Source organism: Podarcis gaigeae (genome assembly GCF_964106915.1).
Source record: "Podarcis gaigeae genome assembly, chromosome: 1".
Taxonomy (NCBI): Eukaryota; Metazoa; Chordata; class Lepidosauria; order Squamata; family Lacertidae; genus Podarcis; species Podarcis gaigeae.
The window spans coordinates 99,923,139-99,949,576 of NC_139678.1; the positions used below are offsets into that span (position 1 = coordinate 99,923,139).

The following is a 26,438-nucleotide window of genomic DNA, read 5'->3' on the forward strand; positions in this document are numbered from 1 at the left end:
GAGGTTTTTAAGCAGATGTTGAATGGTCATCTGTCATGAATACTTTAGTTGAGATTTGTGCATTGCAGGGTGTGACTCGGTAGAAAAGTCTACACAGTTTATTATAGAATGAGTGGAAATTGCATAAGAGAAGGAGATGGAAATTGCATCTTCATAGTGCCTTATGCCCTAATTATAGAAAGTCATAATACAGAGCAGTATTTTAGACTTGGTCTGGTAGAACGCTGATACAAAAAATGCCAACATGTAAGCTCTGTTCATTTCAGTGCAACTGACTTCCAAACAAGGATGTATGAGGCCTCAGCAAAGTCTCTCATGTAGGTAATTTTCAAACAGGAAGTTGACAAAGCAGGATCATTAACAGCGGCACATTAAGCTTGCCAGAAGTGCAACACCAAAAACCTAATGTTATACGCAAATGTAAACTAGATGCAGTAGTTAGAGCTGTAATTCAAGAGCTAATTAGATGGCAAAAGGCAGCAGAACCAAGCATCTGCCTCCAACATGCCCAAGTAAATTTCTGCAAGACTTTTTATTTTCTACAGAAAACAGAGGAAAAGGAAGTTGGTTCAGACTCCATCTAGTTTAATTCCTCCTCGTATTTCCTTTTCAACTGCTTTGCTGATCTTCTAAACGTCTGCTTGTCTACTTGAAGTAACTTTAAGTAATTTTCATGCTAGAGCATTTGCCTGTTATACTCTTCAGTTTCTTCCTATATATGAAACTGCATGTATGACTTGCTGTGGGGGTGCTTAACTCCCTTTAACAGGAAGTGGTTACATTGTGCTTTCCTCTTTGCTTTCTTTCTGTTGCTTCAGGGGAAGAGAGATTTGTGTAGCTTTCAGATACGTAACTGCTTCATGTTTTCCATTTGCTTTTTAGAAGCTACCGGTGGATGTTGGTACAGTGGATAAGAACGTCATGTGTAGCAAACTGTAGGTAAGGAAATTTCATTTATTTCTGAAGTCTTACATACAACCTGTTGCTAGATGTTGCTAGATGTGCATGATAAAATAAGCACAGTACATGGATGGGGAGAGAAACAGATTGCTTTGCATTGTTATGTTAAATGTAGTAGAAAATACACCAACAACTTATTCAATGGAGCCTCCAACATAGATATATAATGTGAGAAAGGGTCCAGATACTGGCATCTGTATTTGCACTGGGAGCACAAACAATAACTTTTACATTTTCAAGGGCTTAACTGGTTTTGTCAAAAAGTGTATGCCAGCTTTGGCGTGTCACTTCTTACAGAAATCTGGTCAGCAAATGGTTTTGATTGAGAAAGGTATAGTGAGTATAGGGACAGTGAAATAATGAAGAAATTAAAAGATGTTACGGCATGATGATAAAGCCACATTAGCAAATTTTGGTAAGAAGTCCCACTGCTGAAGTATTGCAGCAATAGTAATAAACAGTGGGAATGCTAGTAAAAATAGTATCCTGTGGGCATATCATTAAGAATGAAAAACGTGCTCAGCTACAGTATCGCATGTGCACTAAAAATCTGGTGGAGCCATATCAGCAGTAATGAAAGTTAGGAGATTTCTCCAAACGCTAATGCAAAAAATGTCCAACAGAGGCAGAGAGAGCACAAACCAGCTCTGCTCTACAATGCTTATGGAGAGACAGAGAGGAAACTGCTGCCTTCTGCATCATTAACTGGAACCCTAGAGTTACAAATTCTTGAGCAATGGATAGTTGTTGTTTTTCTGAAAAGTTTGTATCTCTGAAAGTTCTCTTTTCCAGATGTCTTTCTGCCATTTCCCTTACCTCCCCACACCCTCAGAGGGGAGGCAGCCACCCCTCTATCTTCTCAGCTTTCTCCAGAGCCACCCCCCATATCGACCCCTAATATCTTACAGAAAAGACTTTCCTCTGTGGTTCCTCAGTAATTTGGTAGTAACAGTAGCTTCCGGGAATGAAGATTAGGTGGCTTTTACTTGATTGCAAAGTATATGCACAGTGAAAGTCAAATTCTAAAGTTACATCTTAAAACATGCGGATGAGTCTTACAAGTCACACCAGTCTCCCTTTACCCTGTTCTTCAAATCCTTACACAACAAACTGCCTTTTACTAGGCCATACTATCAGTCCATCTATCACATTACTGTCTACATTATATTGCAGCAGCTCTCCTGGGTCTGAGCTCTTTCACTCCACTTGCTACCTGATCACTCCCCGCTCCCCTTGCCATTCTTAGTGGAATAGCAGGTATGCATTCCACCCCTTCACCATTCTCAAAACAGAAAGTGTGATGCAGAACTTATATGTATGAAGACAAGATAAAGTCACACAGTTCTTCCCCTTTAAAGGAGGTGAGGGAGAGATCAATATAACTTGGGTTTCCACATCTGAGTCTAAATTTGCTGGATCCCTTCACATGTGTGTAGGTTACAAAAGGAGATGGTATATGAATCCTTTCTTCACAAACCCAGAACCTAAGGTGTCCTGCTAGCTTAGTAAGTGTATATAAATAGAGCCTCTGAAAATATGTGCAAATTTCCCATGAGAATTACAATAGAAACCACAGCCTCTGCAAGGAGGATTGTACCAAGTGAGATAACAGAAGCAGACCTTCCTTCTAAGCTTCAGTAATATTCTTTATTGTACCTACACACTCCTTCCAGCACTGAGAGTTTATCTTTAGAAAGTTTTTTAAAGACAAATACTCATGACAGCCGTATGCCCCATCATGCTTTGAGTGGGCAACAAAACAACGAAGAAAATGATTGTGAATATTGATAGATCTCTAAAATCACTTTAGCTAGTAGAACACTGGTCAGCAACTAGTTCTATCAGGGGGCTACTTTGAGGATCAGATTGACACGGTCTTACGGCCCATTGCCAATCATATACTTGCATGGGTGTTTCCATCACTCAGGTTTAACCCCCAATTTATCCAAGTCAATGGACCTCAGGTACTGAAAATGGGAAAGACCTTTGCCTGAGATCTTTGTAAGGTGTTTCCAGTCAGAATTAAACTATTACTCCAGTCCAGCCCAGTGCTGTGAAACTCAGCATAATTGAGCTTCATGTTTTCAGAAGAAGTGGAACCATGCTTGAGCTATGCAGATGGTAAGACCCAATTCTCAGTGGCTAGATTCACCAGTTTCAGGAACAGCCTTACCATTATGCTGGTGCCTGGGGAAGGAGGTTTTTGCATACCATTAAAAATGAGCACATTGCCAGTTATTTAGTTTGTTATACTTTAGCACCATGAGGTGGAGCGTTGTTTGCATTTTCTGCCTCAGATTCCAAAGTCTCTTTGGTCATCTCTATTTGGGAATCAGGTTTGCAGTTCACTCCCATATAAGCAAATAGATAGCTGCCATTTACTTCTGTGTAGGGCACACGGGGACACTGTTGTGACAGAAGCACAGTCTCATCCAGGGAGGATCAATGTGTGTCTGTAGAATAAATGCACCACATTTGCACATAATGTGAAAGCATTACTGGAAGGAGGAAAGAGCCAGAGGAAGGTTTCAGGCTCATGTGCTTCTCTCCTCTCACCCGTCTGCCACTCCTCCTGTCGCATGGCTGGGAGAAGGACCTCAGTTTCACTCTCCACTAATTTGTATAAACTAGAGATTGTGGCTTAAAACAAAGGCCTGATTCTCGTGTAACACCGTGGCTTAGTGTGATGTGGATGATGGATTGGTGTTATGTATTAACCGAGCCATAGAAATGTGCTGCATCTACAGAGGTCATTGCCATAGAGAAGTCCATCATAATGGTAGTAACCCTAATGGCAAATACAAATAATAGTTGCTTACTAGAAAATGAATAGCAGTTCAATAGCAAGATTAAATGCCATTATGGGATGTTTGTACAGACTGTCATAAGAGATAACATTTGATATTTAGGACCTTTTGGGGTGTTTACATTCAAGCAGCAGAAATTAAGGCCTACTCAGAGGAGGAATCAGGATGCAGCATGGCTTGCACCTTCTATTTGCTTTATGTTTAGATACACATATCACATGAAAAGCAGCTGATGCAGACAGATACTTCCTAGCAAATATTTGGCAAATGTTGCTCTGCATTTCATCCGGAAGATGGCATTCTTTGCATCAAAGTGCCTATACTTCCCACAGCTCTTAGGCTTTCCTTAAAGATTTCCCACCTAAGCACAAATCTGGCCTGACAACCCTATAGTTATGAGATATGGCAGATTTAATAATAGCCCTAGGTCCAAGTACGAAAAAATTTCATGTTACAATTTAAGTAAAATGGATGAAGCTTTGAAAATGTGTTCTCTTTCTGAAACCAGATAAGCATGTTTAGTGTTTTAAAAGCACTGAACGATGTCTGAAAACGTGGCTAATATTTGAATGGAAAATATATTCATTAGCGGCACCTTGACATGTAGCCAAAGAGTTGCATAGTTTGGTGACATCTCTACCAGTGACCTTGATGTCTGATGCTGACCCCTCCACCCCAATGCAATAGCAACATATTTGCCTCTACTTTGCTCTAGTCTGTAATTAGTTCCATAACCATCTACCTATTTTAGCCAGCATATAAGAGGTTTTATGGGGTGCATTTTGAAACATAATATATGAAGCAGGCGTGCATGCAACATCCTCCGCTGGTCTTTCTGGCATAATCAACAAAGGCCAAACACTTCACTTTTAGCCTGTGAGCAAACTTGAGATATGTGTCTCAGATGTGAACATGGGAAGACCAAAGGCAAACTGTAAGGCCTGCCAGATGGATGTACTGGAAAGGTTACTGAAAGATTACACAACAGAAGAGTGGCCTTTGAGATAAAGATAATCTTTTATGTAAACTTCGCTCTTGGATGAGTCGGTGAGTAATAAGGTGCCCTAGATTATTGATTCTACTGATAGATTTTAAGAGATACTCAGCTGGTTTCACTATTATTTTTCCTTATTACCTAAACTGGAATAAAACCTGGATTAATCGACAGTGTGTTTAACATTGTCATTTTACTGACTAAGATGGAATAAAACCTAGATTAGTGCATGGTGTGTCCGACCTTACTGGCTATTATATTTTTCAGGTTGACATAATAATCATGCAGCGGTTCATGTCTGCTGATACCAGTGCAGAAAAGCTGCATCATTCCCATGAAAGCACAGGTGCTGTTCAGATGAGGATCAAAAATGCCAACAGCCCCCATGACAGACACAGCCAAAGCAAATCTATGATACTGTCTGATAATGTGAAAGTCACTGAGCCTGTAAGTACTGCTCTACAATAATTTTCTGTCTCCACTCATTTGTTTTGTTATACAGTGGTACATCTGGTTAAGAATTTAATTTGTTCCAGAGGTCCGTTCTTAACCTGAAACTGTTCTTAACCTGAGGTACCACTTTAGCTAATGGGGCCTCTCGCTGCTGCTGCGCCGCCGCCACACGATTTCTGTTCTCATCCTGAAGTAAAGTTCTTGTCCCGAGGTACTACTTCCGGGTTAGCGTAGTCTGTAACCTGAAGTGTTTGTAACTCGATGCGTTTGTAACCCAAGGTACCACTGTATATATTTTGCATTTTTTGAAGTTTTCTGAAACTAATTAGATTACCTTCTCCAGTATAGGGAGGACTAGAGTATCAGGAAACTTTGCCGGAGACAACAGAAAATCATTAATCAGCCACTGTTTCATACCACTGAAATTTGTCCTTCACCCTTGCAGAGGTCACACCTTATCAAACAGTTATATGTCTATTAGAATCGAGTCATTATTGGCTCCCACACCTACAGATCACTTTCTCCCAATCCCTTCCAAAACACTAGCTCTGGGGTGTGTTCTGCCATATGTGTTGGACCTGATATAATTTGAGACAAGCCCATAATTACATTGGCAGCCATGAGGTGCCACACCTCTTCAGACAAGCTTGCACGGATAGGTGTGTTGAAGGCCCCCAAGACCAAAAACCTTGTGGTTCCTCAGCACCATTCCTGTCTTAAGTTCCCTACACCAGATACAGACACTACAATTATTGATGAGTGGACAAAGTATCTGATGAGGGAGATGATATTTTTATAGATACATTCATATATTTATAAATAACAGCTACTTCTCCTTTCTGCCCAAAGAGATACATCTGGGAAACATTTGCATCTTCCCCTTCATCCAGTCAGGTTTCAGTTATAATAGCCAGGTCAGCGTGTCCTTCCTGGACAAGATCAGAGAAAGTAATTGTCTTTCCATTAGCTGATCTGGAATTTTCTAGTTTCACCTAAACAACTTCAAGGAACCACACAGCAAAGCTACTAGTAACAAGGCTGGGAGATGGGCTGGAAGGAGAAGTAGCTTGAAGACATCTAACCCAGCTTTTCCTCACCTGACACATCCATCCTGTCGCTATATCACTCTGTGTCCATTATAATTCCATTGGTAAAGGTAAAGGGACCCCTGACCATTAGGTCCAGTCGTGACCGACTCTGGGGTTGCAGAGCTCATCTTGCTTTATTGGCCGAGGGAGCCGGCGTACAGCTTCCGGGTCATGTGGCCAGCATGACTAAGCCGCTTCTGGCGAACCAGAGCATCGCATGAAAATGCTGTTTACCTTCCCGCCGGAGCGGTACCTATTTATCTACTTGCACTTTGACGTGCTTTTGAACTGCTAGGATGGCAGGAGCAGGGACCAAACAACAGGAGCTCACCCTGTCACGGGGATTTGAACCGCCGACCTTTTGCTTGGCAAGTCCTAGGCTCTGTGGTTTAACCCACAGTGCCACCCGCGTCCCAATTCCATTGGTAGCCCTTTACTAAACTACCGTTTTCAGTAGGGGCTGTGCCAATTCATCGTACCCCAATTCATCCTCCTAGACCTTGCCACACCCTCATGTGCCTTTCCTCCTCATGCTGCCACTGAAGCCAAGCCAGATGAAAAGTCAACCTGGTAGAAGCAGCAGCAGCATGGGAAAGGAGCCAGAAGTGGTGGCTGATCGGCCTGAATATTTGCTGCTGCTGGCACTGCCTTATCCATACTGACTATTCATCCTAATAGTGGACTACCAGGTGTGTTGGTCGCTGCTTCTGACCACCTTCTTCCATCCTGAGCTGCTTTTCCTTCTGAGGCAACTCTAACCACTAATTCTAACCACTGGTGGCAGAAGCAGCAGATCCCCAAGCTGCCATGGAGGAGGAAGGTGGTGAGTAGTGGTGCCTGCTGCCTGGGCTTCTGGATCTTGTGGGCAGGGGCCCCAGGGTTGGCAGGCAGAGGAGCTAAAGGAGGGGGGGCTGCTGATGCCTGTCCTGGCTGTCCTTCTGCATTTCACCTGGACCACCCACCCCCCCTCTGCCTCTTGTAAGAATAAATAAAAATGGGCAAGACATCGCAGATTTATTGTTCACTTGCTGTTATGAAAAACTGTAACTTACACAGTAATACAGTTTTCCTCCAAATGTTAGTGTCACTGAGAACATTTCATGCTGGCTGGCACAAAAGGCAGGGGGAAGGAAAGTAATTTGCCTGCATAGGAAGGGGCCAGAAATGGCATTGTGTAGGATCAGTGATATTTCACAGCTCTCTTTTTCCCTGCTGGGTAAGCATTCCTCAGCTGAATAAACTCCCCTCCTCTGTGAGTCCCATGATGACTGACCCCATGGGGAGTGGGGTGGGCATTAGAATTGCAGGAAGCAGGGCAGGGGAAGGGAGGGGTGAAGGTGTTTACTTTCCTCTCCCTGCAATCGCCCTTGTGTTGCTCAACTGACTAGGAAACAGCTGAGATTGGTTAAAAGGGGGCTGGATTGAAGGGGAAAGGGCTCCTTTTGAGGAAGAGTAGGATATAAATTAAGTAAATAATGGTAAAAAAACCAACAACCCACCACTTTATCTGGAGCCCCTCCCACCTTCCTGCTTCTTGCCTAATCAGTGGGGAGGTTATGTATACAGTAATTCGGAAGTGGGCCAGAAGCAGCCTGGGGACTGTAGATTGCAAAACGCCTGAACATTCTTGGTCAGAAAATGTGCATATTGCCCAGAGAATGTGCAAAATGAAGTTGAGATACATACAACCCCCCTAGCCTCTTGGGAATTATGCCTCGCGAATGTACAAAATTCAGTCACTATATTCACATTCCCCAGGCCTGTTGGGAATTATGTATAGTGACCAGGAAATGAAGGATTATGTGCACATTCTCCATGAGGCCTGGTGAATTGCACAATGGCCAGATATTATGCACATTAACTGCTCAATTTACACTCTCCTTAACACATAGATATAATTTAGAAAGTAAAAGCAATTACGCAGTTCTCCTGCCATCTCACTAGAGATGAATAAAAATAGGATGCTTCCCAAACCCATTTCCACCCTTACTCACATAAACATATTCAGCTACAACTAGCAGATATATAAGGCACTTCATTATATTCCTGTAACAGACCATTAAGGTATAATTAAATGCCAGGGCATTAGAAGGGGGGGGGGAATCAAAGCAAGGGAAAGCAAAAATTAACACCCCCCCAAAAAAATGTAACCTTCCTTCCATTCCACCTGAGGCATTTTAGGTACTTATCCATCCACTCACCTACAGTCATCTTTATGACCATTCATATTCTCACAATGACACTGTGGCTTCAGTGGTCCAATAATTCAGTGGCATTTTCTGCTTTGTTATGTAGTTTGGGAAAGCATTTGAAGAAGTCTTGCATTTCTTTATTCCATAGAGTAAGAAACACGTTCAATGGGAAATTTTGGATTGCCAGCTGTGCCCATGTAAAGCTCTTACTAAACAACTAAAAATCCTTTGTGTTGCAGCCATTGGATTATATTTCTGAAAGACATGGCCTAACATTGTATTGAGATAGGTAAATGAGAAATGAAAGCTCTTCCTAGCATGTAACACTTGTTAATGACCTGTGCAAAAATACTATGATTGAGATTATTTTTGATATTTAAAAACTGGAGTCTGAAATAACCCTGACACATGGCAGAGAAAGCCAAGTGGTACTGAATTTGTTTATTTTATCCCTTCTGAAAATATTTAAGCGCTAATACTTTAGAGGTGAACTCTGTTGCCAGTCATGTCCCTTCCCTTCTACTCATCCTGTGCTACTAAACAAACTGATTGGTGTGAGCCTCCCTTGGTTCATTTTCCTCCATAATGGCTGCAACTTGCAGCTGAGGCCATATGATATTGCAAAATTATTTATGCAATGTTAGTCACTCGCTTTGGATTCCAGCTCAGTTTTTCAAATCAGAGCAAATAAGTGAAAGCCCAAAAACTCTACTAGCATCCCACACCAGCACCAAAAATTTCTCTTTTCAGAGCCATGGAAGCTATTAATTGGCTATTCTGCTGATATGACAAGCCCCTATGAAATATTCAGCTATTTAACTGAGACAGTAAATGGAATAATCTTGCTGCAGTTGTTGGTCCCCCCCCCCCGCACCCGCCCTTCTGCTATTTTTACCTCCATGTTCAAATGCAAAATTAACCACAGCCGTTTCATCACCATAGCTCAGCAAATACATGATTTTAATTATTCTTCTCTCAGTTGGCAGAAGTAAATCTTTAGTTCAGAGAAACTTGCATTGCATTTCAGAACTGAATCCCTTCCTCCCCCCCCCCCCTCGATATCAACCTAGTAGCTGATGAAACATTCATTTCCTTATGTTTGCTTTCCAATTTAAAACTATCACTTGCTGGTGACACATTTGCACGTAGTACTTAAAAAACACACACGCCAACCCCCAACCCCCATAAGTGAGATGTTCTGTTAGGAAGTTAAAATAATGTTTACTGTAATTTATTTGGAAATAGTATAATGTATTATCAGTAGGAACTGTAACTTTGAAAAAGTTTAAAAGTTAAGTATATTTAATGATGCCTAACATATTTTATTGGCTGTGTTTAACAAAAGGCACTAGGCTGCAGTTGTTTTTGACAAGCATGAAAACATCACAGCATGAGACTGCAAAAGGAATTATGTAGAGAAATTACAAGTGATCCATCTCTCAATGAATTATCCACCTCAATAGCCTGCAGAACTCAGCTACCAATTAACACCTACTTTATTACATGTTGGGATGTACTTAATAACTTTCATGTGTTTATGCACTATTACCTTGACTGATGCCTCTTGTACAATTAGGCATAATTGGCATATCAATATGCAAAAGTTAAAAGGATTAACCCTCTTAAAACTAATGAGCATTTCTGTATCCAGCTGCTAAATGAGACAAAATTAGCATTTTTCACTTTTGGGCAGGATTTTATCATGCAGTTTCTCATTGTTGGTATTACCTTGTTACATAACTTTCGGTCTGGGATGAGGCTAGGTGGGGTGGGGAGGAGAATACTTGGGGATGATAAAAGAAAAAAAGGATTCTAAAAAGTTCCACCAGACACCAAACATTTGCTGCTGGGTTTTCCACAAGCATAACAGTTGCAATTTATGTTATTTTGTAGGGAGCTGAAAAAGTTGTGCTTTCTTAGCAGCTAATTATAGAGACGCAGGGTATGTCATTTCACCATGCAAACTTGGCTCTGATATAATAGATTGAAAGCTTGCCATGCTCCTCATTTCCTCGCTCTTTCTAGTATTTTCATCTCTCTCATTTTTCCATGCAGAGTTTCCTGACTAGATATTGACAGAATGCAAAGTATTTTGGCATATTTGCTCGAGCGAGTCTGTTAAGTGGCTGGCGAAAGGCAAACGGGAAAGGCCCAAAGTCTTAAGCAAAACCCAAAACACTACAAAACACATCCTGAAAAACCACAGAAGTACATGCTGGTTGATTGTTGTGCCAAGAGTCCTAGAACAGGGAAGGTTAAAAATCTTTCTCTGCCCCATATTTTTGAAATTAAATTACGTCCATCACGTTTGTAAGCTACACCAACTATATTGCAGTTTGTGGGGTTTTATGAAAAGGTGTACCTGTATAAATCTGGCAACACCAAACAAATGTATATCTATTTGGCAGAGCAAAAGTCCAATATAGCAGGAAGCAAAGCAGAGGAAGTTGGAAATACCTGTATCCAGCACCCATACACAGATCTTTCTCCTAGATTTGCGAGTAGATTATACCCTGATTTTGGTAGGGTTTCCCAATAAGCATTTTAAAGTGCAGCCTCTGTAGATCTCCATAGCTGTTGGCAACTTCACTTAAATATAATTATTGTCAGTTTTATTGGGTTCTTTACTGTGTAACCCATCCTGGGACCTTTGGGGGACAAATGGGTAATAATCATCAGTAGTAAATAAAATATTTAATGAGCACTATTTTAATGTTAATCATTTATATATAAACATGCTTTTAAGTATTTATGTGTAGAACATTAGCATAACTCTACAGATGAGATTTTTAAAAAATGGGCAAAAGCTGCTACTAAGTCTAGAGTTGGCCTTGAATCGGAACCCATAACTATTAAGCTCAGAACTTTGTTCACCGATCCATTCTGGTTCATTGGGGATGTGTAATCATAGGGTGATAGCCTGTGGTGCCTGTTGATGAGTGAAACAGACTACTTCTCACACAGTAGGAATTCTCCTTCCTCTCCTATTCCGTGCATCTCACCACTCACCCATACAAATCTCTTTAGCAGGGCTGGGACAACCTCTGTAGAAGATTTTGGGGACATTGAGGGGGGTGTGTGTGAAGGCTGCAACATTAAGTTTTGTAGTGGATTAAAATACTTTCACCAATTAAGGTGTGCCAATTCATGGGAAACCAGATATTTTTTTAAAATCGTAAGTAATTTTTAATGCACATACTATAAGAACTGCAGGTAGCAGAGTTGATATTGCAGGAGACTTTCCTACTACTACTCAACACAGGATGGAAGTTGCTTCTAATATAGTTTTCTGTGATGCATGTACCATCTGAAAATGTAGAAATTACACCCCCCCCCCCACAAAAAAGCAATTGATTTGTTCATCAGAATACATATGTGGATTTAATTCACTAAAAACTAATCAATCAAAAGCCATATGATTAATTGGCTAAAAGTTCTTTAATCAGGTGACAGCTCTGGTTTCATTGTATTCATATTCAGCAATCTACTAAGCCTGCTGTATTGGAACTTTTGACTCTGTGCCAATTTTTCTTTGCCAACTCACTGAATTTGTCTAAGCCTTCAGATGTTGCTGCCAATCATACAAAAAATATGTGCTGCAAAACATAGTTGAAAAAGTACAAGGCCTTTTGTGGCAACCATGAAATATTAAGGTTCGTTTGATGTTGCAGATGTGTAGAACATGTTGTATTTTTAACATTCATGGCTGCATACATGTACATACTGTGACTATTTTTCAGATAGAGATCAAATTGTTTCACCATTATGCATATAGGACTGGTGCTGTCAGCTGGCAACTTGGAGCAAGAAGATGCTTAGTTCTTCTGTAGTTTTGCCTGGTTTTCAGTGGGAACTTCCATGCTGCTAAGACTAGTCCATAATAGATGAAATGATATTAATGTCTTATCTCAACTACACAAATCTTAAGGCTGGGCATGGACTCTATTAAGCAAGAGCTCTTCCTATGCTTTCTGTTCATATGCAATCCCTCATTGTGCATGAATATTAACCATTTTCATCTCTTAAATCTCAGAGAGGTGCATTTTGTCTCATTCAGTGCATATTCAAAGCATGTAACGTCTTTCATTGGTGCTCAGATTATGAATCAGAGTCTGTTTAGTCATTCCAAAATGTTAATGAATTAGAGTTCTTTTTGATTAGATGAAACAGACTTGGTTGTCTTATTTATCTCTCTAATACACTATCAAAGATTCAGGAAGCCGTTTTCCTTTGTGTCTTGCTATCCTCTTTCTCCTCCCTCTTCCCAGAACCTCGACTACTTGCCAAAGTTGCAGCTAGCCAAAGAGACAAATAAAATTGCTAAAATTACTGGTGCTTCTGTTGAGTAGAGCTTTTTGAGCAACGTCAGGAGAGGCGAGGCTGTTGTGTGTGTTTACTTCACATCAAGCTTGTAGTCAAGTTTGAGGCTTGCTTTGTGAAGATTGTCCTGAAGTAGATCCTGATATTTAATTAATATGACATTAAATCACATTGAATTGATAAGAGTTGGCATCTCAAAGAAAGGTAATTGCCCGTATTGGTTTTGTACAAAAATAGAGCTGCTTGGAAAATGTGCAGCTAACACAGACTGTCAACTCCATTTATAGATCAATACGTGAAAACCGTTGATCAGGCAGGCATGTGTAACAGTAACACTTTGCATTTATTTCTTGTTTTTCTACTGCATTAAGGCTTACAGGTTTATCAGCTTCCAAAATATTTTGACTTCTGCGTAAATATGTAATCTGTTTAGTTTTAATTAAAAGAGACTGCAGTCCTTTCAAAATTGTTTCTAGCTTCATGATCTCCCCCTGCCCACTCCCCCAGTTATAGCTGCAGGTAATTTTAGTTGAAAATGGATTATTTCCTTCTTGGAAAAGATCATTAGAACACATTTTTAAAAGAGTATATTTAGTGGAAGGGCTTTTTTTTTTTTGAAGATTTGTTTTGCTTTCTACTTTGTTCTTTCCTGGGAGAAATATAGACACTAACAAAAACATTTTCTCAAGCAATAATGGGCAAGACACCCATAAGATTCTGTTTTCTAATAATAAAAAAAAACCTTGCTGCTTCAGATTGCCTCAAAACTAAAATTATTTTACTCCTTGTGCCGTCCCTCCCCTGTCATCCCCCCCCCAAGAGCTTATTTTCTTAGCCTTTACTGAACACAGAGACATTGCACATGAAAGTCAGTGCACTGGATTATATATGGCTCCTCCATCTTGACTTTTACCGTGAGGTGCTATATGACAAAATGGCAGCGTCCAAATGGAAAAAAATCTTGGCTGACAGATTGAAAGAATAAATTGAAGGGCTCTCATGGTTGGTTCAAGACCAGCATTGAAAAGTATCTGTTCCCAGCCAGTACTTATCTCAACAAATTAACATCTGTGACAGTCTGGAGCACAAGCTGAATGCAAATAACCATTTATCAAGTGGTAGCCTACAATGGTGTTATATAACCACTTGCAAAATCAGTTACATTTTACCAGGTGGTAGTGAGAATTTTTAGTACTATTCAGCTAACCATTTGGGGGCCAGATCACACTGTGGTTGACTTCACCTGCTGTGGATGCATTTTTGTTGGGGGCCATTGACAAGTGTGAATTGGCCCCATGTATGCCAATAATGGCATACACTGCAGATGATGACAGCAGTCACGAAATTAAAAGACGCCTGCTTCTTGGGAGAAAAGCAGTTAGAAATCTAGAAAGCATCTTAAAAAGCAGAGACATCACCTTGCCGACAAAGGTCCGTATAGTTAAAGCTATGGTTTTCCCAGTAGTGATGTATGGAAGTGAGAGCTGGACCATAAAGAAGGCTGATTGCCGAAGAATCAATGCTTTTGAATTATGGTGCTGGAGGGACTCTTGAGAGTCCCATGGACTGCAAGAAGATCAAACCTATCCATTCTGAAGGAAATCAACCCTGAGTGCTCACTGGAAGGACAGATCGTGAAGCTGAGGCTCCAATACTTTGGCCACCTCATGAGAAGAGAAGACTCCCTGGAAAAGACCCTGATGTTGGGAAAGATGGAGGGCACAAGGAGAAGGGGACACAGAGGACAAGATGGTTGGACAGTGTTCTCGAAGCTACCAGCATGCGTTTGACCAAACTGCGGGAGGCAGTGGAAGACAGGAGTGCCTGGCGTGCTCTGGTCCATGGGGTCACGAAGAGTCGGACACGACTAAACAACAAATGCCAATAATGTTTTAGATCAGTGGTGGTGGGCAGGGCCCTTTTCAAACTTAAGGCTAGGTAGCCTTCGGATGGCCACATGCCAGTGGTGGGCAGGGCCAGAGGCTAAAGTGTATGGAGCAAACAAATGTAAATTGCACCCTTGTACAGTAGGCTAGTTTCTACACACCCTGTCTAAACACTCCTTTCTATACTATATTCAGGAAGCAAAAGTCAAGTACAAATTCCAGCCGGGCAAAAACACTTGGGTTGCAAAGCAGGACCAGTGAGGGGTGTGGCCTGGAGAAAGTTCTAAGGTTCAGGTAGACAGGCCTAGAAACATAGAACTGTAGAGTTGGAAGGGACTCTGAGGATCATCTAGCCCAGCCCCCTGCAGTGCAGGAATATGCCGCTGTCCCATATGGGGATTGAACCTGCAACCTTAGCATTATCAGCACTACGCCCTAACCAACTGAGCTATTCTGGAGAGGCACATTTGATCCCCTGCACAAATATAGAATGGGGGACACCTGGTTTGTGAAAAGGATGTATGGGTCTTATTGGATCACAAGCTTAGCATGAGTCAGTGCTTTTATAAGCTGTATTAACAGAAGTATAATGTCCCAATCAAGAGAAGTAATGGTCTTTCTTTCTTCTGCCTTGTTCAGACCACACCGGGAGTACTGTGTTGAGTTCTCGGCAACACAATTTAAGAAGGATGTTGACAAGTTGGAAGGTGTAAAGAGGAGGAGGACCCACGTGATCAAGGTTCTGGAAACCAAGCCTTATGAGGAATGGTTGAAGGAGCTGTATAGGTTTAGCCTGGAAAAGAGGAGACTGAGAGGAGATATGATAGCCATCTTCAGTATCTAAACTGCTATCACATGAGAGATGGGGCAGTCTTGTTTTCTCCTGCTTGGAGGGTAAGACTCAAACCAATGGATTCAAGTTACAGGAAAGGAGATTCTGACTAAGCATCAGGAGTACCTTTCTGACAGTAAGAGCTGTTCAACAGTGGAACAGACTCCCACAAGAGGTGGTAGACTCTTCCTTGGAGGTTGGATGGCCATCTGCCATATATGATCTAGTTGAAATTTCTGCATTGCAGGGGGGTTGGTCTAGATGGCCTCTGGGATCCCTTCCAGTTCTACAATTCTATAAAGCACAGTATTCAGAGTGAGATTTTGACTATTCTCCTATCAGCTAATTATTTTGAAAAAAGTCTCACCTGGTGGGATGTTTTGAGGGCAACACAGATACAGCTTCATCTGCAAGTCTTACATTTTTGAGGTCAACTTCACACAGTGCTGCACCACAGGTGTTGAGTAGTTTCTTTGTGTTTGAACTCATGGCAAAAGAAACACTGACATAGTACTTCACACATGATCATGTACACTCTCCCCCTCCCCCCATGTAAGAAAGCTGACGTAAACTAATCAGTGAGTTTAGGTTTTGTTCAGGAAACCTTGTCTCTAATCCAGATGAAGTTGAGTCCCCCCCCCCCCCATTTGCTTTCCATGTTACAGCCCCCTGGTGGGAGCTGCTTTTTTATGTGTTCATTCCTGTTGCATTATGGCTTTAATGCTAAAAGCCACAAACCACAACTGGTGAGACCCCACTGATGTAGTAGTAGGTATGTGAACTCAGGGGCACAGGATGAACCCATAGAAAAGTGACTTCTACAGCATGATTATAATATGAAACTTTTCACTGTAAAGGATGCCCGAGTCAAAATATAAATCAAAGCAATGAGGTGCTAATGTAAATCCAGTTTGGATGGAATTACTTCTAACTTTAGCGGGATTGAGGTTATAGATATATGGTGTTCTTTAGGTATTTTCCAGCTGCATAAAATTACTTATTCACGAGCAGTTCTTGTGTGGCTACAAGAGCATTTCAGTAGCCCAGCCATGTGGGCTGTAGGAATGGTGCTGATTCTATAGGGGGGAAAAGAACCATATAATCAGACCATGCCCCGATGGTAGGGGGTCATTTAGATATTATCCTGCCTGTACAGGAGGCAGATATGAATAAGCTTGAAGAAAATCTAAAGCTGGAATGTGTGCAGAGGAGAGCAACCAAGATAATCAAGGGTCTGGAAACTAAGCCTTATGAGGAGCGCTTGAAGGAGCTGCATAGGTTTAGCCTGGAAAAGAGGAGACTGAGAGGAGATATGATAGCCATCTTCAAATATATTAAGGGCTGTCACATGGAGGAGAAAGCATGATTGTTTTCTCCTGCTCTGGAGTGTAGAACTTGAACCAATGGCTTCAGGTTGCAAGAAAGAATATCCTGACCAAACATTCGGAAAAACTTTCTGACAGAGGTGTTCAGCAGTGGAACAGACTCCCATGAGAAGTGGTGGCCTCTCCTTCCTTGGAGGTTTTTAAACAGAGGTTGGATGGCCATCTGTCATGGATGCTTTAGCTGAGATTCCTGCACTGCAGGGGGTTGGACTAGATGACCCTTGGGTCCCTTCCAACTCGTATGATTCTAAAGAACATCTACGTATAAGTCAATATGGATGACCATTTTACCACAGGTATGACCTTGATATGGTGAAACTGTCCATGCTATGTGGCACGTAATGCTAAGACAAACAGCAGAATGAGTCTCTAAGACTGCTGAGGTGGTATAAAGGACTGTGTCACCTTAGACTACAGCTGAGGGACACCAATTTTAAATATTCCCACATAAAACAAAATTCTCCCTGCAAACTGAAACTAGCATTATCAGGAAGAAAGGCCCAGCCCATTGCCAGCTGTGCTGGCTTCCTATTTGCAGCGAGTAGTTAATACAGGAAATCAGGCCACTGCCCACACTGCTGCCATTTTCCATGCATTCTGCTACCACATTCTGCATCATGTGTAAACTTAGGCCTGGTGCCAAGTAAGAGAAGGCAAAAGAGCTCATCTGGACAGCTGGTTGTTTGCATTCTTACTTTGAAGGGCAGTGGGCTGAATTCTGGTTTTGGAGAAGTGGGGTAAGGGTGATGGGGAAGCTAGTATGAAATCATAGCAATCTGAGCATTTGGTTCAGTTTGATAAGAATCACACTTTGTTGTTCTTTCCCTGGCCAGTAATTTCTTCCTTTCCTGTTTTTCTAGCAGCGATTATCTTAATACTTAAGACACAAAGCTTGATTCATATGCAGAGTTAGACACGTCTAAGCTCATTTCTTTAGGGCTAGGCATCTTCTGTGTATTTTGCTACGTTTTTTCTAATACTGAGATTCTCCTATTTTATTGATATGCTATATGTTATTGGTAAAATAACTGTGCTCTGTATCCGTCCCTTTTCCTAGCCTGTTGGAGCAAGTTTTAGGTAACTGGAAGTAAGGATGAGAAAGGCGTCAAATTAAAATTCCCCTCCATTGTAAATTGCCACCCCCCCATAGTTTTATCCATCTAATTTTCTGGAAAACACTCTAATGGTGTTTCATAGAAGAGAAATCTTCAGTACAATTTTTGAAAGCCAGATTTAATTTACGCCAACCCCTTGATAGAAAGGTTAGGCAGTATGATGAAAACTAGATGAAATACTGTGTGAGCTGGGATGGCTGCTCCGTCACCACCATCATTTTTATTTTTATTTTATTTTATCAAATAGAATGCATAGATTGGATAAAACGTTTTGAAAATTTCCAGGCTCTCCCCTATCCCCTATGTTCTGACATGTCATGCTGTGAAAATATTTTAGTCTATTTACCAAGTACAAATTAGTCTTGCCAAAGGTCCTGAAAGTTTACTACTTCTGCTTAGATCCTTGCACTTCAAAGGAGGATGCAACTCTGCACATTAGTGATCACACTATGTTGCCGCAATTTTAAACTTGAACTTAGCTAAATTCGTTTATAATTCACTGCCGATTGAATGCTGCCACAAATGTACGAGGGGATACTTTTTTTTTTTTTGGTAAAGTTAGTCCTCTGATTACTAATTTGAATCAAAAGCTCTAACCTTGTTAGCATCTGGACTTATTTCCATAATAACAACCCCTTCAGAACCTACAAAGTAATGAATAATTGACAACAAATGAAATGTTTTGATAGTTGTCGGCACAAAGCATGTTTAATGTTTTGTGTTGCTTCCTAGCTAATTATGTAGATGACACATTTGTCAGACCTTGACTGCCATTAGAAACGTGTTTCCAGAGGGGAGAAAAACAGGCTATTCATAGAGTAATTAACTAGAATGCTCAATGACCTGTGAGAGATTCAAATGGCTGCCAGTTCAGACATTGTTTTGTTACAGAAGCAGAGGGGTAATTAAAATTCCAAATTACAGTGCTATGATGAAGCATTTGTTTGTTGACAGTATACTCTTACTCTAGTTTGTTAAAAAAAAAATTCTTTCAAAAAATGGCTTCTAATCCATTTTATGGCTTTAGGAGCTCTGTCTTTGAATTTACTGACAACTAATATTATGGTAAATTGCTCTTCCGAGAAGTACTGCAGGCTTTGGCAGTTTCATGGGAGCACAAGGTGGGTGGGATGGAATAGCAGCTCTTTCCCCTAAACTGACATACCATGTGCTGTCGCTGAAACGCCACTAAACTGCAGCCCATCTTGTGAAATGATATGTTCATAATTCCGCACAGAAGAAGATGTCTAGTTGCAGGGAGGAAATGGTTCAGGGAGAGGGATCGTAATCAAACAAATTGAGAAAGGTGTCTTAAAACATTACGGCAAAACCTTAATAGAATTGGCGCAGCGATGAGCATCGTTTAGGCAAACGTTTCAAGAAGCAGATGTAGTTGGAGGAAAAGTGGCCATGGTTGCGGGGGGAGAGGATTGAAAAGGGAAAGTATAAAAGAAGACACCCCCCCCCTAAAAAAACCACTGCATCGTTCCCCCATCGTCTCTTATTAACAAATGGCCACGGCTAAGAATTTACATATTGAGAAAATATGTTTTTCTAACAAATGTAATGGGGGGGTTTGTTGGAAGAGGCCAAGGTGGTAAAGTTCCCCAACAATGAATTTAATGCAAGCCCAAGTGAAATATTTATTTACTTTGCCAAAAGTGAGAATATGGTTCTGTTAAAAAGATCTGACAGAAGTAACATGGTGTTTGATGCAGGGAAGCTGACAGCGGCATGGAGTGAGCGCTGATTATCCTGAAGACACTGTCAGCTAGGATTGATTTCTACTTTCTCCCTTTATGTAACGGTTCCTGTAATACAGCTGACCCCAAATCACGTTACCTTGTCATCTCTCTGAATGGATCAAGAAGAGATGAGCTGAAAATAGCTAGGCACTGACCTTGAACTTGCCAGAACAGTGAGAAGTGACAGTGGCTTTGTGTGTGTGTGTGTGTGTGTGTGTGTGTGAGAGAGAGAGAGAGAGAGAGAGAGAGAGAGTGGGTTTCATGTACAAAGACAGCCAAGCTGCTTTTCAGTCAAGTTCACTACAGCAGCACAAGGGGGCAGAGCAGCATTAGAGATTACAGGTGAAGCCAATATTCAACTTGCTTCCTTTCCTGCTGCAAAAGTGCTTCCTTGTGCCAGTCAGATATTATTATTTTTTGTTATCGTACCAGTGAAGTCTTCTATAAAATCAGATTGACTGAAGTCTTGAGTAAAATTTGGACCTAACTGAAGAGTCCGAGTAGAACCTGACGGTGACTTCCTACACCTTGAATTCCTTGCTCACCTGTGCCGATGAATGAGAAACCAAATCTAGAAAATAAAATGCCAAACAATATCAGAAATGGCAGGCTACCTCCATGAGCTCCATGGTCCACAGTGCAGCTGAACTACCTTCCTTTTGAAGCCAATATGAGAGAGAAAAAATAGAGTTGCATACATGAAAAGGCTCATATAGTTGGTAGGTTTCTACTTTTCTTATTTATTTATTTTTAAATCTAAGTTTGTGGCATGTTAGTATGCAAATTGCGCTCTTCAGTTCACCCCTCATTTGTCGTGCACATGTACATTAGAAAAGATACCAACACAGATAGTTATGATAGACATCTATTAACGTGCCTGATGCCTAGAAAAAAGATACTCATCTACTGTGTTTTCTCCTTTCCAACTTTTTTCCTTAGCATTTTAATGGAATCTTGGCATCCCTGGTATCAAAAGCCCTCTGCATCGAGGCACCTGGCTTCAGTGTTGTTTTCCACAGTGAAACATTGCTGAGAGCTGACATGTGTTAAGGATGTGTCTATTTTGTGTTTCATTTTGTCGTGGTCTCGTTCCCCCCCACGCCCCCTTTACTGAGCTTCAAGCAGGAAAACCATGTTTCTCAACTTGGCAAAGAGGCTATTGATAAAATGAGGGCATGCATGCCCCCTCAACATGGCTTCATTGCTTGGTCATAATCTAAATTCTTAAGTCCTTTGATTTCAGGCTTTGACTGCAGCACATGCATTTTGGGCTAGACACCCTTGCTTTGCAACTCCCAGATCTTAAGGGGCTCTTAAACATTCATGTTGGCTTTTAGCTTGGCAATCTGGAGGTGGAGCTACTTCAAAATCTTCCTTTGGTATGAAAGCAGTTCTCTAAAGAGATCTTGTTCCTTATGTACAACCTGGTTGAAAGGTATGGGCTAGAGGAAAAATGTTCCCCTGGAGTTTGTTCCTGCTTTCATTGTGCTAGGCTTTTAATAAGGGACCCTATTCCCTGACGTGCTAGAAGTGAGTTTATTGCTACCATCTGTTTAATTGCCCTCTCAGTTTTCTTTGGGGAATCATGAAAGTATTTTACCCTGCCTTTGAATCTCTTGGTTCTTTTAAAAGACTGGGTAAAGTACACATCAATTTCCAAAGAGTATATTAAAAACTGATAAACAGCAGCATCTCTGAACAGTAAAACTCAAGGAAAACAATTTTTTAGATGAATGTTTGTTGTTTGTTATCAGCAAACACGGTGCTTGCTGTACAAGTAAATAAACAGGGTTGTGGGCTTTTGAGTTGTTCATTTTGCTTTTAGCTTTTCCTCATCTGAAATTGTTATTTTTTATTATTTCTATCTCATAATTTCTTATTAAGCATAGTTTATACAGCCCTCTTACCAAGGATATCACAGAAATGAAGTTGTATCTTGAAATATACACGTGTTTTAAGGAGAGCTGTGACCACTGGGGTACAAATAACTCTAAATGGAACCCCAAACTCTATGTGTGGATCCATTACACATTCCTAGAAACAATAATTGTAATAACTGTGTGTAAACTTTGTATTACGCACTGTGAAGTAAAGCAGTACACTTCCAAAACTATCTTATGGTAACCATGATTTGAAGAATAATACAGGTCACCATGTTTCTGAAAGTGTTGGTGTTCTGTAGTAGATAAGTGGCTGGATTTGAACCACCTGAGTTCAAATTTCACCTCAGCTGTGAAGCTGCTTCATTATCTCTTAGGCTACCTTACCTTCATGTATTCATTATGAGAAAAGCAAGGGACAACACCTGTAAAACCTGAGCTTTGTGAAGGTGATGTATTTTACTTTTTAAATAACTCCTGTTGCTTTTCTCAAGGTCTGCATGATTACTAAGACATACTGCAAATTCTTTATAAGCATCTGTTTGAAGTGGGGGAATTGCAATGCTAAATACATATAGAAAATACTGCTCAGAGGAGTGGTGGCACTGAAGAGAATACACATTCTGTAACATTTGTATTATTTTGGTAAAATTGGGACAATCAGCTCCCTTCCATGTACATGTCATGCTCAAAATGCTATTAGATTCGAAATATGTAGGTACTGAAACTGAGAAGATTTGATCAAATTTCCCACAGCTAGTTTTGGGCACCTGACCTGCTTAGTTTCCCACAGGGGAAAAGAAAGCTCTGTTTCTTTAAATTCCCAATGAGAAGGGACATGTGTCTCCTTGCATTGAGTTACATTACATCACATCATGTGGCACAAAGTGACCCAACTCAACGTGACAGGAGAAGTAAAGAAAACAGATTCTTTTAACCATGCGTGTATATATGTATAGACCACTTTTAACAAAATGATGGCAATAAAGATATAATGAAGGGAGATGTGTACTTTTTCCACAGAGCCTAATAACATAGACTGCAGAGCTTGTCAATTCTACTTTACACAACTTAAATTACAACAGGCATTAAGAGTGTTGCTTGCCATAGACAAAGAATAATCAAATGTTGCTTCTGCCTAAAGCGGTCATTTTTTTATTAAAATGTAATAGGTCGCTGTATATACATTTTTAAAAGTAATTATTGATTTGGGTCCCAGTTCAACTGAACATGTATGCAGCAGTGGGGTATTGGCTGTAGTGCCTCCACTGAGCTCACAACTAAGTCCTATGATTCAGAGGTGTAATTTGTGAGAACCAGCACTCCCCTTCCTATAGGGTTTATATGTACAATCCTAAAAGTACAGCTGAAAACTGTAGGGGTATGTGTAGACCTGAGGGGAAGTGCACAGTGCCTGGCCACTTATATGGAGGGCACTGCATCATTCATCCCAACATGAATCTGTATATTAACATTAGAAAAATATCTAAGCCTCAGTTCAGAGGTACAGTCAGACCTGAATCCATTTCAGTCAGCACTTGAATGCATGAACTGACTCCACTGAAAAATATTTTTTGAAGTGACAGGAAAATTATGCTGGTTTGATTTGTAATTGCTTGTTCACACATGGTAGTTGTTGTCTGATGATGGAGCCATCAAGCGATGAACATAGAATGCTGCAGCAACTTTGTGTATATCAAGTTTTGTCTGTGTAGCTCCTTGCCTGATGATATGGTGGCTGATGGAACTTTGAAACACTATTTTATCTATCAGAAACTTGTGATACTTTAAAAAAACCACCCCCCCGAGTAGCGACTACAAAATATTTGTACTACCTGATAAATTCTAAACCGCATTAATGCACAAAGTGTGGCTGCCCATGGTTGCAGTTATTGAAGTTGCAACTGAAATGATGTCTTGCTTATTTGATCTTCAACCAGTAGCTCTTATCCGGAAGCTTTTGTTTCACATTAAAGACACTAACGATTGTCTCCACAAAGTGAGCAGCTTAATAGTCAGAAAATGTTAAACCAGGGTGTGGAGGGGGTTGATAATCACCTTTGATAGCTCTTCATTGCAACATCATATACCAGCCATGAACTGCAAGCCAAGTATTAATAGATCTGTTTAATAAAACAACTCAAAGTCCAATTTTAAACAGGATTTATTAGCTTGTGCTCCTCTAGGCAAAGCCGTAATTATTCAGTTTATACCTGAAAAGGGAGTGAGGAATGTTTTCCCTGCTCCTGCATCAAAACTGTGCTCAGTTTGTGTGTATGAAATGACAGCTTCCACCTTCCTCTTTTGAATCCAGCTTCTAGTTTTTCAGAGGGAGAGGGAAGAGAATCATAAACACACTGTTCATCTGCTATAGAGCTGCTGTGACTGCCTTTAGGCAGGTAACTATGGGCCTGTGTTCCCATCCATGGTATCTGCATTGGTAATGGCTGACTACCAAGTTTGTTGAATGATAGACACATCTTATCCCCACTGCAACTTCCCCCCCAATTGCAGAACTTTAATTTCTCCTTTAGGAATGAATGACAGCCATTCCGTTTGTAAGGACATATCCTGGGGTATTCAGAGTAAAGCCCAACAGAATTCAATGGGATCTTCTGAAACTTTAGTCAGATTTTCAGGTGTCATGGGACCCAAACTAGGGCTTTTGTGGTTCTGGTTAAGATATCTTTGTTAATATCAAAGTAAAATGCTGCTTCTCAGCTCTAGAGTCCAAATGAAAGAGAACAGTATGTAATTTCAGACACCTTTTAACTGTTGAAAGAGAAAGAAAAACACTCAAAAGCAACTTAGTTTTTTAAAGGAAAAGAAAAGAACAATACTTTTGTAATTCTGCATTTCTGATGAAAATCACATATAGGGGTTCTTGAAGAATTCAGTCTTTGTAAATTTCTAAGAATGTACCTCTCATCTACTGGGTAACTGGCCTAATGTGTGGATCAGAACTTAAGTTAGCCACTGGATTTTTGATGTTCACGTGTTCCGGTGCAGTGCTCTGTTAAAAAAAAAAAAATATTAAAATGTCTAGACAAACAAGCTTTGATGTACAATGGGGTATACTATGTATGTATGGTATTACCCTTCTAAGTATTGTCCTTCTTGGAATTACAAATCTGGCTTTTGCTCAAATTGGGGAAAAAGCTTCCTCATAAGATCAGATCCCTAAATTTTATCTTGATGAAATAATGTTTGATCAGTGGATGATCAAAATGAGGAATCTCTTCTTTGAAGTTTGATTGACACAGGTGATTCTGAAGTCAGAAACATGTTTGGTCATATAATGTACTGTAGAACTCAGCTCTGAAAGAAGAGGCACTATGAGAGGCATGGGAATATAAAGTGTTCAAACTTTTAATTTGGTCATTTTTACTGTCTGTGAATACGAATTCCCTTACCTGATTACTGTGTGAAATGTACCATGTACTGGAATCCAGGAAGATAGTCTTTCAGTTGTAATTGTGAGTTTAAACAATGGAAAGACATCTTCCCTAACATCTTTCCTGGGAATGTTTCATACCAGATAAATGTAGCCATCAGCAGACAGCCGTGTTTTATTTGTGATGCATTCTGACTTTGTTTATTAAGTAATCATTTCTGGGTACAAGTGTCAACACAATTTGCTTTTTGAATAATGTGAAGCAGATAACCTCAATTAGCAAGCAATTACGGTAATTTTCATACTAAACGCTCTCCTTAATTGTTTTCGAAACCTGAAACTAAAACTGTAATAAATAATGAATGGTGAGAATACATTGATTTAAGGGGCTCCATGGTGATTTTTCTATAGAGATGTGCTCAACCTACCAAGCAAAATTCCAAAAACCAGTATGGGTTCAATGTGGATTTGGCAGGCTGAGATAAAAGGCTTAATCATGGACTTATACTTTGCCTTCTTCCTCACAGTAACTCTTCGTTATATCTCCTCTTATAAGATACCATGTTCTTCTGTTCTTCTGTTCCTTCTAGAATCTATCCAATACACGCTCCTTCTTGAACTTATTTAATCTGATAGATGTCCTGCTCAGTTATTTCTGTTAAAAGAACCCTAGTTTTCTATTGGCCATTATCTATTGCCTCATCCACTGAAGTACTCACTATTTCCACTTATGTCTACTTATACTTTTAAACTAGGCTGCCAAATCCATATGGGGATCTGAGAGATGAGGGAAAGGGTGGGTTGGCCATATGAAGCTGTAATTTAAATACCGTGGAACATGCTGGATGTTGTATATCCTATGGCAGTTTGTTCAGTAGCTCTGTTTTGTAAAATCTTCATGCATTGTTGCTCAGATCCAAGGCTTGTGAAGCTTGTGAACCCGTTGATTCACTCCTGTCTTTCAGGGGACCCCATAAGAGCACCAAAAGAAATAGCTGCTCAACGATTTGTTTTTTAACTGGATTTTTTTTTATAAACGTGACAGAAACCCAGTCAATAATATGAATTTAATACCTGCAGTGGGTTGAATGTATGTTTAAATTGAAATGGGTCTATTCCTCAGTATTAACAGCATTCACACATGCTCACAAATGGGAGTGGGGGAACAGGATCAAAAAATTAGTGTCACGTGCAAAAATGCCCTCACACCTTATTTTCGGATCATAAGATCACTATTTTTATAGTCAGTTGTTTAGGCTGTTGCAATAAAGCTCACAAGGTAGTAGAAATACCAACAGAAGCATCTTCCGAAGTGTGAAGGAAGAAAGTTTGTAGGAAAGGGCAATGCTAATGGTACTGGATATAACAGGGCACTTTAATATTTAAT

The 26,438-nt window shown here is 40.4% G+C and overlaps 1 protein-coding gene across 17 annotated transcripts in view; it reads left to right on the forward strand.

The window, feature by feature from the left end:
• The window catches only part of ARHGAP15 (Rho GTPase activating protein 15), a 383,495-nt gene that overhangs the window by 5,071 nt on the left and 351,986 nt on the right, over positions 1–26,438 (forward strand). For 5 of the 17 annotated variants that reach the window (XM_083710978.1, XM_083710987.1, XM_083710988.1 and 2 more), the window contains exons 2-3: positions 883–939; positions 5,029–5,208. In XM_083710978.1, coding sequence (XP_083567104.1) covers positions 5,044–5,208 — 165 coding nt within the window. In that variant the 5' untranslated portion in view covers positions 883–939; positions 5,029–5,043. Of the gene's footprint in view, positions 1–266; positions 322–404; positions 513–613; positions 665–882; positions 940–5,028; positions 5,209–26,438 lie in introns of those variants that run through there. The other 12 variants (XM_083710985.1, XM_083710986.1, XM_083710984.1 and 9 more) reach the window with 6 other exon arrangements.